Raw genomic sequence first — 13,341 nt, forward strand, 5'->3', positions numbered from 1 at the left:
TGTGCCACAATGCTGGTCCCCCCAAATTTTTTTTAAAGTTCACTTTTGAGAAAAATTTGTGAAATCCACACAGGTTTTGTCGTAATACATCTTTTTTTAGTGAACTTTGAAGACCTCTGGTGTACATGGATTTCAAAATTTTTTCACACCAAAATAAACTTTTTAATTCTATTTTCCACAAAATGTTTTAAATGATTTAACTTATTTGAAAGGCAGAGTTAGAGAGACAGAGACAGAGAAAGACCTTGCATCTGCTGGTTCACTACCCAAATGGCCATAACTGCCAGCACTGGGCTGGGCTGGGCCAGGTCCAAGCCAGGAGTCCAGAACTCTATCCGAGTCTCCCATGTGGGTGGCAGGGGCCAAAGCAATCATCCATCTTCCACTGCTTTCCCAGGCACATTGGTAGGAAGCCAGATTGGGAATGGAGCAGTCTGGACTCCAACTGGTGCTCATATGGGATGCCGGCATTGTGGGTGGCAGCTTAACCCACAGCACCACCACACCAGCCCCTTCCACAAAACGTTTTTGAAATGTCCTCATATATTGTAGAGTGGCACATTCTGGTCTCCTGTAGTCACATTTTGTGTCCTGAGCCCCAACATTCTGTTCCTAATCACTACATTGGTACCTACTTAAAAGGTGGTTGTAGGCCGGCGCCGCGGCTCACTAGGCTAATCCTTCACCTTGCGGTGCCAGCACCCCAGGTTCTAGTTCCGGTCAGGGCGCCGGATTCTGTCCCGGTTGCCCCTCTTCCAGGCCAGCTCTCTGCTGTGGCCAGGGAGTGCAGTGGAGGATGGCCCAAGTCCTTGGGCCCTGCACCCCATGGGAGACCAGGAGAAGTACCTGGCTCCTGCCTTTGGATTAGCGCGGTGTGCCTGCCACAGCGCGCTGGCCGTGGCGGCCATTGGAGGGTGAACCAATGGCAAAGGAAGACCTTTCTCTCTGTCTCTCTCTCTCACTGTCCACTCTGCCTGTCAAAAAATAAAAAAAAAAAAATTTAAAAAGGTGGTTATAGAATTAAATAACTTAAAAGCTCACAGTGCAGAGAACAGTCCCTGGCTATATTATGTATTAAATTAAACTACTATACTACTGTTAGCATTATTACTACTGTGATCCTTCCATTGCCCTCACACTTGTCCCTTGAGGCCTAGGAAGCTGCTTTGCATGCAACACATACTCTTACATGGATTTTTAGTCCCATTTCAGACACAGGCCGGATCTGGCCCCGTGGGGCAGGTGTTTTGCCCAAGGCAAGAGGTAGGGAGCACCTGCAGAGTCCACCTGGAAACAAACTGGGGCCATTTGACCAATAAAGCGGAGCTGTGGGAGCCTGGAGCCAGTGGCGAGGCAGGCTGCAGGAAGATCACTCTGATGCCAGATAGAATCTGTTGATGTCTGCAGGCGTGTGCTCTGCGGTTGTCATCCAGCACACAGGCCCTGGAAAGAGGACTCCGGCGTCCAGGGCGAAGCCCCCTGGGCACAGGTCTGATAATAACTTGCAGAGTGAACTCAGCTGCAAATCTTTTCCAAGCTGTGTCATCCTTGGACAGGGAGGCTCCAGCCATTTGGTCATTCCATGGTCTGTCCCACCTCAGGCTCCAGACCTAGGGCCTGGCCCTGTGTTGGAAAGACAAGGATAAGACCGACTCTGAATGCCTGGGGCCAGCACCGGGCTGGACACGGAACAGACAGATGCCAGGTAAATAAGCAGGGTCACAGGCCCTCTGGCTGAGGCCTTCCCCTCCACCTATTGAGAACTTCCCGTTCCTGTCCTCCCACCCTTCCCCCACCTGCAATTTTAGTGTTTTCTCACCATGCACGTTTTTTAGCTTGAGTTTATTTTTACCTATTTATTTTGAGAGAGAGCACCTATCTACTGACTCAATCCCCGAAATGCCCACAACAGTTGGAACTGGACCCAGCTCTCAAACCAGGTTCCCACTAGGGTGGCAGAAATTCTGTTACTTAGGGGCTGGCACTGTGGCATAGCAGGTAAAGCTGCCGCCTGCCCCGCCAGCATCCCATATGGGCACTGGTTCAAGTCCTGGCTGCTCCACTTCCAATCTAGCTCTCTGCTATGGCCTGGGAAAGCAGCAGAATATGGCCCAAGTCCTTGGGCCCCTGCACCCACGTGGGAGACCGGGAAAAAGCTCCTGGCTTCTGGTTTCAGATCAGTGCAGCTGGGCCTTTGCGGCCAATTGGGGAGTGAACCAGTGGATGGAAGACCTCTCTCTCTCTCTCTACCTCTCCTTCACTCTATAACTCTTTAAAATAAATAAATTTAAAAAAAAAATGGGGCCAGTGCCATGGTGCATTAGATTAATCCTCCACCTGCGGTGTCGCTCCCCCTCTTTGTGGAGGAACAACACAGGACCCTGCGCTGTTCTTTCGTCTGCTCGGCCCTCCCCGGGTTTGCTGCTGGTTCTTCCCGGGTTGGCTACTGTCCCTTCCACCTCCGTGGAAGGGCAGTTCCCCCTGGCCACATTCCCCACTTCCGCAGGGGAGCGGCACACCGCCGGCCGGCTCTCTCGGGGGCTGCACAGGTGTTCCTTCAGATGTTCCCCTTAGATGTTCCTGGTGCATGCCGTCTCTCTCCTCCTTTATAGTCCTCCTCCGCCAATCCCAACTCGGCTGCCCACACGCCGAGTACGCTGCTCTCCAATCAGGAGCAAGTCCTACAGTTTATTGGCTGAACTGGAGGCAGCTGTGTAGAAGCTGTTTTCTTCTCTCCCAGCGCCATATTGTGGGAGAGCAGATGCATAGAATAAGTCTTAATTCCAGTAACTTAGTCTAGTCCAGTTGCTCCCCACACTGCGGTGCTGGCATCCCACAGGATGACCCAAGTGCTTGGGCCCCTACACCTGCATGGGAGACCTGGAAGAAGCACCTGGCTCCTGGCTTCCGACTGGCACAGCTCTGGCTGTTGTGGCCATCTGGGGAGTGAAACAGCAGATGGAAGACTCTCTCTCTCTCTCTCTCTCTCTCTCTCTGCCTCTCTGTGGTTCTGCCTTTCAAATAAATAAATAAATCTTTTTAAAAATATTTTGAAGCAAAGGAATATTTTTCCAGACACTTTAAAAAAATTATTTGATTGACTGATTTGAAAGGCAGAGTTACAGAGAAAGAGGGAGAGACCTTCCATATGCTGGCTCATTCCCCAAATGGCTGTAAAGGCCAGGGCTGGGTCAAGCCAAAACCAGGAGCTTGGAATTCCATCCAGGTCTCCCACCTGGGTGCAGGGGCCCAAGAACTTGGCCATCTGCTGCTGCTTTCCCGGGTGTATAAGTAGGGAGCTGGGTTACTACTAGCAAAGTAGAAATGGGACCAACAAAGTATTCAGATCAGGAAACAACAGCTCAGGGGCCAGCACTGTGGCATAGTGGGTAAAACCACCACCTGAGACGCCAGCATCCCATTTGGGCACTGATTTGAATCCCGGCTGTCCTACTTCCTATCCAGGTCTCTGCTTATGGCCTGGTAAAGGCAGCAGAAGATGGCTCAAGTACTTGGGCCCCTGCCACGCACATCAGACCTGGATGAAGCTCCTGGCTCCAGCCTGGCTTGCACAGCTCTGGCTGTTGTGGCCATCTGGGGAGTAAACCAGGGATGGAAGATCTAATTCTTCCTCTATCTCTGTAACTCTGACTTTCAAATAAATAATTTTAAAAATAGTTCAGTGTTACTGGGGAAGATACCATATGCCAGGTACCATACTAAGAGCTTTATGGCCATTTTGCATTTAATGCTCATCACTGTGTGAGGCAGGTAACATTTTTAAAAGATGTATTTATTTATTTGAAAGTGAGAGTTACAGAAAGGTCTTCCATTAGCTTTACTCCCCACATGGCAGCAACGGCTGGGTGGGAGCCAAGCCAGGCCAAAGCGAGGAGCTGGGAGCTTCAGCCAGTCTCCCTCATGGGTGACAGGGCCTTCACTGCTTTTTCTCAGATCGTCAGCAGGAAGCTGGACTGGTGCCCACATGGGATGCTAGCATCGCAGGCAGTAGCCTTACCTACTGTGCCATCTCGCTGGCCCCAGCGGGTAACATTTGAAGAAAAGGAAACTAAAGCACAAGGATATAAACTCAGTTAAGCTGATCACACAGCTAGGGCTGATAACGAAGCCAAGCACCCACCATCTGAAGTGTAACGTTGAAGAGTAATGTTTGTGAAATGCTGTTGTGGCGCAGCAGGTTCAGATGTTGCCTGCAATGCTGACATCCCGATCTCCCATATTGGGGTGCCAGTTCGAGTCCCAGCTGCTCCGCTTCCAATCCAGTTCTGTTACTTTGCCTGGGAAAGGAGTGGAGGATGGCCCAAGTGCTTAGGCTCCTAACTTGTCTTTGGCCTGGCCCAGCCCTGGTGGTTGTGGCCATCTGGGAAGTGAACCAACAGATGGAAGATCCCCACCCCACCCCCTCCTCGTAACTGCCCTTCAAACAAACAAATCTTTAAAAAGAAAATGCACCATGAAGATTGAAGCTGGGTTGCAGCCAGTCGCTAGTCATGCGATGCTCTAATCACCCATGGTCTCCAGAAGTTGACCAGCCGGTAGGGTTGCCAAGGCAACAGAACATTAGCTCCTACCACCCACCCAGCAGTCACGGAAGGCCCTTTAGAGCTGCGTGATGGAGGAATCTCCAAGGCAGCCAATGCAGGGAGTGGCACAGTGCACGGCAGGCGGGAGGAAGATCAGGAAGCACTCAGGTCATCTTCCGGGGTAAACAGCAGTTAAGACGCCAGTTGGGGTGTCTACAAGCCCAAATGAAGTGCCTGGGTTTGAGTCCTGGCTCTGCTCCCAATTCCGGCTTCCTGCTAATGTGCACGCTGGGAGACAGCAGGTGATACCTCAAGGGGCTGGGTCCCTGCCACTCACGTGCAGACCTGATTGTGTTCCCTGACCCTGGCTTCAGACTGGCCTCGTCCAAGCTGTTGCAGGCATCTGGGCAGTAAACTAGTGCATGGGGGAGTCCCGTTATAAAGAAATAAAAGTTTCTTTTTTTTTAGAAAGTCACTTCTCACTTTTCTCACATCACAATCTTCAAATCATATTGGTTTTCCCCCAAATGGTATCGAGGAGCAAGAGCAAAAGAGAAGATGCTCAATGTCTTGTTATTAGGGAAACATACATTCAAACAGCATCAGCTTTATCTGCCTACTAGAACAGCTAAAAAGACTCACCGTCCCACATACTGGTGAAGACAGCAGCCAGCATGGACGGCACGCCGGCTCACTAGGCTAATCCTCCGCCTGCGGCGCCGGCACACCGGGTTCTAGTCCCAGTCGGGGCGCCGGATTCTGTCCCGGTTGCCCCTCTTCCTGGCCAGCTCTCTGCTGTGGCCAGGGAGTGCAGTGGGGGATGGCCCAGGTGCTTGGGCCCTGCACCCCATGGGAGACCAGGAGAAGCACCTGGCTCCTGCCTTCGGATCAGCGGGATGCAGCGGCCATTGAGGGGGTTGAACCAACGGCAAAGGAAGACCCTTCTCTCTGTCTCTCTCTCTCACTGTCCACTCTGCCTGTCAAAAATAAATAAAAATTGGGCCGGCGCCGCGGCTCACTAGGCTAATCCTCCGCCTAGCGGCGCCGGCACACCGGGTTCTAGTCCCGGTTGGGGCGCCGGATTCTGTCCCGGTTGCCCCTCTTCCAGGCCAGCCCTCTGCTGTGGCCAGGGAGTGCAGTGGAGGATGGCCCAGGTGCTTGGGCCCTGCACCCCATGGGAGACCAGGAAAAGCACCTGGCTCCTGGCTCCTGCCAACGGATCAGCGCGCTGCGCCGGCCGCAGCGCGCCGGCCGCGGCGGCCATTGGAGGGTGAACCAACGGCAAAAGGAAGACCTTTCTCTCTGTCTCTCTCTCTCACTGTCCACTCTGCCTGTCAAAAATAAATAAAAATTAAAAAAAAAATAAGATGGGAGCCAGCAGAATTCTCAGGTGCTGCTGGTGGGAATGTCAAACTGTACAATCACTTTGGAAACACTGTTAGCAGATTCTTAAAGACTTATAACCCAGCTATTCTAAGAAATTGTCCACACACAGACTTTTACATAGCTTTATTTGTAATAGCCCCCAAACAAGCCAAATGTCAACTGGGTGAATAAATTAGAGATACAAAACAAACATCCATACAGTGGGATACAACCCAGCAATAAAAAGGAGTAATGCAATATATATGAATTTCAAATTAATTATGCTGCAAGAAGCCAAAGAGAACACACTGTGATGTAATTATACACAACTCTGGAGAACGCCGTCAATGTACAAGACAGAAACCAATCTGAAGTGACAGTGGCTGTAGAGAAAATGGAATGCTGGAGGACACAGAAGTTCTGGGGGACAATGGCCAAGCTCCACATACATGACCTTAGGAGTCCCTGCTAGTTACTGGACCAATTTTTAATTTTTGACAGGCAGAGTGGACAGTGAGAGAGAGACAGAGAGAAGGGTCTTCCTTTGCCATTGGTTCACCCTCCAATGGCCGCTGCGGCCGGCGTACCACGCTGATTCGATGGCAGGAGCCAGGTACTTCTCCTGGTCTCCCATGGGGTGCAGGGCCCAAGCACTTGGGCCATCCTCCACTGCACTCCTGGGCCACAGCAGAGAGCTGGCCTGGAAGAGGGGCAACCGGGACAGAATCCAGTGCCCCGACCGGGACTAGAACCCGATGTGCCGGCGCCGCAAGGCGGAGGATTAGCCTAGTGAGGCGCGGTGCTGGCGGCTGTTCCATTTTCAATCCAGCTCCCAGCCAATGCGCCTGAGAAAGCAGCAGCAGATGGGCCAAGTGTTTGAGCCCCTGCACCCACGCGGGAGATCCGGAAGAAGCTCCAGGCTCCTGATAGGCCCAGCTCCGGGCCCCCAAGGATTTATTTACTTATTTGAAGGACAACGTTACAGAGAGGGAGAGGGAGGGGAGGGAGGGAGACGGAGAAATCGATCGATTGATCGATCTTCCATCCGCTGGTTCACTCCCTAGATGGCCACAACAGCCAGAGCTGGGCCGATTCAAAGCCAGGAGCTTCTTCCAGGTCTCCCACGTGGGTGCAGGGCCCCAACACTTGGGCCATCTTCTGCTGCTGCTTTCCCAGGCCACAGCAGAGGGCTGGATCGGAAGTGGAGCAGCTGGGTCTCGAACCGGCGATGCCGGCCCTGTAGGCGGCGGTTAACCCGCTACGCCACAGCGCCGACCCCTGTTAATTCTTTCAAAGAAATAAATCTGTTCGAAAATAGAAAGGGAAGGGCTCAACGCCAGGGAGGGCCGCCGACGGACGTTCCCTTTTCGCATTTTCATCAATGCTAACTAGCAGCCTTCCGACTTAGGGACTTCCAGCCCAGCGGTCCTCTAGGAGCCGTGCTGTGGCCTGCAGATGCGGGGGCGATGAGCCGCCGTCCTCCGCGCGGCCACGCTAATAAACACATTGTCCTCGAGTCACGGTACTCTCGGGGTAGCGACTGTCCAGCGTCCAGCAGCCCGGGCCTGACTTCCGCACTGGGCAGCATCCTGGCCCTGGAATATCCCGGGAGGCCTCACCGCTCGCAGGTGACCCGGAGCAAGGGATGTGGCCTGCTTCGGGGGGCTCCGGGTGTGAACCGAGGTCGAAGGTTGGAGGCCCTAGGCCGTTGGGCAGCACGGCCGGCACGAAAGCAACCCACGGTGCCCACGGCCCGGCGCTGGCGCCGCGCGGGGCAGCTCGGGAGTCGCGGCGCTGACGTCACGGGGGCGCCGGCACGCAGGTCTAGGCTGCCTCGGGGCACCTGAGGTCTCTCGCTAGGCTTCCCATCTCGGTCGCGCGGAGGAGCCCAGGAGACCCAGAGGAGGAGAGGGAGCAAGGGCGGGGTGTGGGCGTCACCGCTCCCGCCTCGCCCAGCCGTCGGCCCGACTCCCCAGCGTGTGTCGGCCCTGGGCAAGCTCCTAGCCTACAAGTTCTCTTCCTGCTCTTGGTCGTCGTTAGACTTACTGGGTTAAAACTCTCTATGCGATCAGATGGTGAGCTGCAGGGGGGCAGGCCTAGAATGATACCTTAATAGGCTGTAGGTTAAAATTTGTGCCACGTAACAAGATGCTACGTGTTGAAGTAGGTATTTTTCCATGTTTCTTGAAGGCATTGAAAGAAGGTGTTTCCGGGGTTAGCCAGAGGGGAACTCAGTAGCCAACACTGTTTTTTCCCATTTTTTTATTTGAAGCCCAGAGAACAGACAAGAGCTCCCATCCGCGGATTCCTTTCCCAAAGGCCCTCAACAGTGCAGCCCGAGCCTGGGAGGCAATTCAGGGCGCCCTCGTGGGTGGCAGGGACCCAACCTCAAGTACCATCACCTGGGGCCGGCCAGGATCGGGGTGGATGCAGGAAATTAACCCTGACGCAGCCATTCCAATGGATGTCCTAACCACTAGATAAAATGGCAGCCCTCTCCACACCACTTAAAATTTTTGGGTCTCATGGGGCCGACACTGTGGCGCAGTCGGCCCGCAGTGCCGGCATCCCATATGGGCACCCGTTCAAGTTCTGGCTGCTCCACTTCCGATCCAGCTCTCTGCTGTGGCCTGGGAAAGCAGTGGAAGATGACCCAAGTGCTTGGGTTCCGACACCCGTGTGGGAGACCCAGAAGAACCTCCTGGCTCCTGGGTTCAGATCGGCGCAGCTCCGGCCACTGCGGCCAATTGGGGAGTGAACCATCGGACGGAAGACCTCTCTCTCTCTGCCTCTCCTCTCTCGGTGTAACTCTGACTTCAAATTGTGGGGAGCAACTCGGACTAGACTGTTACTGGAATTAAGACTTATTCTATGCATCTGCTCTCCCACAATATGGCGCTGAGAAGGGAGTAACAACTTCTACGCAGCTGCCTCTCGCCAACTTGAGTGATGACCTGCAGGAGCTGATCCTGCTCCTGATTGGAGGAGAGCAGCGTACTCGGCGTGTGGGTAGTAGAGTTGGGATTGGTGGAAGAGGACTATAAAGGAGGAGAGAGACACCATGCACCAGGAACATCTATCTGAAGGAACATCTGAGCAGCCCCCGAGAGAGCTGGCCGGCGGTGTGCCGCTCCCCCGCGGAAGTGGGGAAAGTGGCAGGGGGAACCGCCCTTCCACGGAGGTGGAAGGGACGGTAGCCAACCCGGGAAGAACCAGCAGCAAACCCGGGGAGGGCCGAGCAGACGAAAGAACAGCGCAGGGTCCTGTGTCGTTCCTCCACGAAGAGGGGGAGCGACATAATGGTGCCGTGACTCGGATAGGAAACCTAGGCAGGGTTTAGTGTCGTTCCTCCACGAAGAGGGGGAGCGACACAAATAAATCTTAAAAAAAAATTTGGGTTCCCCCATTTAAGTTTTTTAAGATTTATTTTATTTATTTGAAAGTTACAGAGAGAGGTAGAGCCAGAGAAAGAGGTCTTCCATCCGCTGGTTCATTCCCCAAATGGTTGCAGTGGTGGGGGCTGTGCCAGGCTGCAGCCAGGAGCCAGGAGCTTCTTCGAGATTTCCCATGTGAGTGCAGAGGCCCAAGCACTTGGACCATCTTTTGCTGCATTCCCAGGCACATTGGCGGGGAGCTGGATTGGAGGTGAAGCAGTCAGGACATGAACCAATGTCCATATGGATGCCAGGGCTGTAGATAGTGGCTTAACCCACAAGGCCACCATGCCAGCCCCCAATTTTTTAAAAAGATTTATTTATTTGGTAGGCAGAGTTAGGAGACAAAAGATCTTCCATCTGCTGGTTCATTCCCTAAATGGCTGCACAGCCAGGGCTGGGCCAGCAGAAAACAAGACCCTGGAACTCCTTTCAGCTCTCCCATGTGGGTGCAGGGGCCCGAGTACGTGGGCCATCTTCTGCAGCTTTCCCAGGTGCATTAACAGGGAGCTGGATCAGAAGTGGAGCAGCCAGGACACAAAGCAGGCTCCCTGTGGGATGCTGGCATTGCAAGTGGTGGCTTAACCCATTGGGCCACAGTGTGAGCCCCCAAATTAAATTTCAATAAGGCATATATAGAGCTCCAAAACCTATTGTTAGGGGAACAGCGTTTAAAAACTGCCCTCTTGCGAGCAGTTATTATAAAGATCTTATTTACTTGAGAGGCAGAGTTACAGACAGACAGGTCTTCCAATCCACTGGTTCACTCCCCAAAAGTTGGAGCTGGGCCAATCTGAAACCAGGAGTTTCTTCTGTATCTCCCACGTGGGTGCAGGGCCTCAAGCACATGGGCCATCTTCCACTGCTTTCCCAGGCCATAAGCAGAGAGCTGGACTGGAAGAGTAGTAGCTGGGACATGAACCTGGTGCCCATATGGGATGCCAGCGCTGCAGGTGGAGGCTTAACCTGCTATACCACAACTCCAGGCCTCTTTCTATTTTTCTAAGTTTCAAGTTTTTCCTAAGAAATCGGTAAAAAAAAAAAAACAAATATATCCTTGCCACAATTCATCCATGTATGAAAGGGAAAACTTGTAGACTCCTGTGGCAGGTCAGGCCCTACCTCCTGCAGGAGAGCGAGACAGCAGCTCAGGTCCATAGGCAGACATAGTGCTATCTACCTTCAGGCCTGTTTCCCCATTGGAAGTTGGATTAAATTCAGATGGCTCCAAAAACTTCCTTCTACAATTGCAGATTCTATCTATTGGCTATTGTTGTGTAACTACTCCAAATCAGTGACTTAACAATTGCCATTTTATTGTTTGCATGGATTCTGTGGATCAGGACTTGGAACAGGCCCAGCAGGTGCAGCTTGTCTCTCCTCTGTGATGTCTGGGCCTCAGCTGGGATGGCTTAGAGGCTGGGTGACTCAATGGCTGGGTCAGGAATCATTTAGGGATATCATCATTCATGCTTAGTATTATCATTGAGGCTGGTACAGGTTGGGACTTGTTTGCTATTGGCCAGAACACCTAGACATGGCCTCCCCATGTGACCTCACACTTCTTACATGGAGGCTTCTGGCCCCGAAGCTGAGGAACCAGGCAGAAGCTGTACGGCCTGGCCTCAGAGTTCCCAGAGCGTCACTTCCACAGTGCCAGGTCCAGAGGGAGTGGGAGGGGCATCAAGCCCACAGAGCCGAGCACACGGTTCGGGAGACAACTGAGGAAGAGTTTTGGGGTGTATTCCAAATATACTGCCACCATTCCCCAAAACTGTTCAGTAGCTGCTCCAGACCCTGCCCTCCCAACAAAGCGGCCATCCCCTTCCCAACACCCTGCCCTGTCTGGCTATTCTGAATAAGCCTTGAACTGGGATTTGGGTGGGTGAGAAAACAAGAAACCTGTGAACAGAGCTTTAATTTGAATCAATCATCTGAACTTCAGAATCTGATTTGAGCCTTACTTTCCAAAGTTTTAAATTTGTAAAAAATGTTAATCCCTTTACAAACTATTCTCGTGGCTTCAGTGATCAGCTCCTTGTGAATACATCAGTTCTCGAGACCAGATGCCTTTTCTTGGCCTCAGCCGGGATCTCTGCTGCTGCTGGGGACTTCCGCCTGTGAGTGAACTGCTGTCGCCTCTGTCAGACTCCCACGCTCTAAGACTGCTCACCCAGCGCAGACGTTTAGTACAGCGGCTAAGACGCTCCACGTGATGCCAGCTCCCATATCCCTAAATGATTATTCCTGACCCAACCATTGAGTCACCCAGCCTCTAAGCCATCCCAGCTGAGGCCCAGACATCATGGAGGAGAGACAAGCTGCACCTGCTGGGCCTGTTCTAACTCCTGTCCCACAGAATCCATGCAAACAATAAAATGGCAAAGTGGGTTCCAGTTCCCACTAAGCTTCCATTTGAACATCCTGCAAATGTGCACCCTGGGAGGCGGTGGGTAATGCTCTGGTGCTTGGGTCCCTGCCACCCACATGGGAGACTGGATGGAGCTCCAGGCGCCTGGCTTTGGCCTGGCCAGTCCTGACTGTTGTGTCATTTGGGAATGAATCAATAGGTGAAAGCTTTCTCTCACTATCCCTCTTTCAAATGAATGAAAATAAATAAAACTAAAAAGTATGAGGCTGTCACACCTGAATTAGAAAACTTCAGTTTAAATAACAAAATAAATCCCTAGATCTCTCACTCTTCAGTCTCCATATCTTCCACCCCCCTCCCAGGCAATCAGGTCCCAAATCTTGCCAATCTGACCTTCAACCCCTAGAATGTTTCAAAATGTCACCCTTCCCTATAGCAGTACCTTAGTTCACATCCTCCTTCCTTCCCCTCGGGGTGACACACTCTCACAAAAATGGCTTTCCTTCTGCTGTTCCCACCAGCTTAACTATTCCCACTGTTTAACATCCCTCTCACACCTTCAGCAGCTCTGCAGTCTTCTATGTGGCTTTTACGGTTCCCCAGAGCTGGTTTCCAGTGTAACCCAGAAAAGTTCTGTGCATTTCCATACATCAACCGTCCCACACGGGCAGGTGCAGTCTCTTCCACTACCCCATGACAATGCCAGACGGCCTCCTTGGGGCAGACTGTCACCTTTTGTCCTGCATTATAATCTAAGCTGATGACAGAACTGAGTGCTTTGGGAGTTGGGAGGGAGAAGGAAGTGTGGGTGGAGACTCTGGCCCCACATGGTTGTTTCCCAGGGCAGCTGGGAGATGGGGGCTGAGTCATGTACATACAAGGACCATCTAGTAATGACTCGTTTATCTTTGCCCTCAGCTACGGCAGGGCAGACTGAGGGCTCGGCTGGTTTTGTGTCCTTTTGAACTAGTCCAGAAGCTGCACAGTACTTACAAAAAGCTTGAGAGTTATGTATGCCTTTAATAAGAGGCTCAAATCCAGAACCAGAATTTAAAAGAAACAAAAGTCTTCAATGAAAAACTGTTTCATGAATTATAAAAAGGAGAATCAATCACAGATTTAATTTTAAAAATGGAACATATCTTACATAAGGACTTTGTTAGTTAGAAATTCTCTCTGGGTACCATGAAAGATGCACAGACCTTCCACAGCTCAGAGGAAAGGGTGGAGACAACTTGGCTAAGGGATTACACAGCAATTAAAAAGTAGTTTCCAAACAAAGAATCAGGAGGCCGACAATGCTTCAAGAGGCACAATCCTCAGAAATTGTTCTGGAATGCCATTTCACTTGTATCAACATCATGTTCCTGGATGAGAGAATAAAACAGAATTTTAGTATCGCTGTGCAAAACCTGAAATGTAAATTGTTGCATATTAGAGATTCTGAATCAGCCGGACACACGGGTCCTCTCTGGTTTTAAGGCTGATTCCAGCCCAAGCTGTGTCAGGCTGGAACCCAAGGCAATCAGGTGCTCACCTGCAGGACCCCGCTTTTGACCATCGCCTACCACCCTCCATGATGAGTGAGTGGTCAACACAGCCGAAGGCTCTGGTGCAACGGCCACAC

General features: G+C 52.0%; 1 protein-coding gene across 2 annotated transcripts in view; it reads right to left on the reverse strand.

The window, feature by feature from the left end:
- Positions 1-12,714: 12,714 nt before the first annotated feature.
- Positions 12,715-13,341, reverse strand: part of IFT52 (intraflagellar transport 52) — a 36,396-nt gene continuing 35,769 nt past the window's right edge. For both annotated transcript variants that reach the window (XM_008274457.5, XM_002721062.6), the window contains one exon: positions 12,715-13,081. In XM_008274457.5, coding sequence (XP_008272679.3) covers positions 13,034-13,081 — 48 coding nt within the window. In that variant the 3' untranslated portion in view covers positions 12,715-13,033. The remainder of the gene's footprint in view (positions 13,082-13,341) is intronic.

The sequence above is a fragment of the Oryctolagus cuniculus genome, chromosome 11 (genome assembly GCF_051225735.1).
Source record: "Oryctolagus cuniculus isolate XC-2025 breed Fujian yellow rabbit chromosome 11, ASM5122573v1, whole genome shotgun sequence".
Lineage (NCBI taxonomy): Eukaryota > Metazoa > Chordata > Mammalia > Lagomorpha > Leporidae > Oryctolagus > Oryctolagus cuniculus.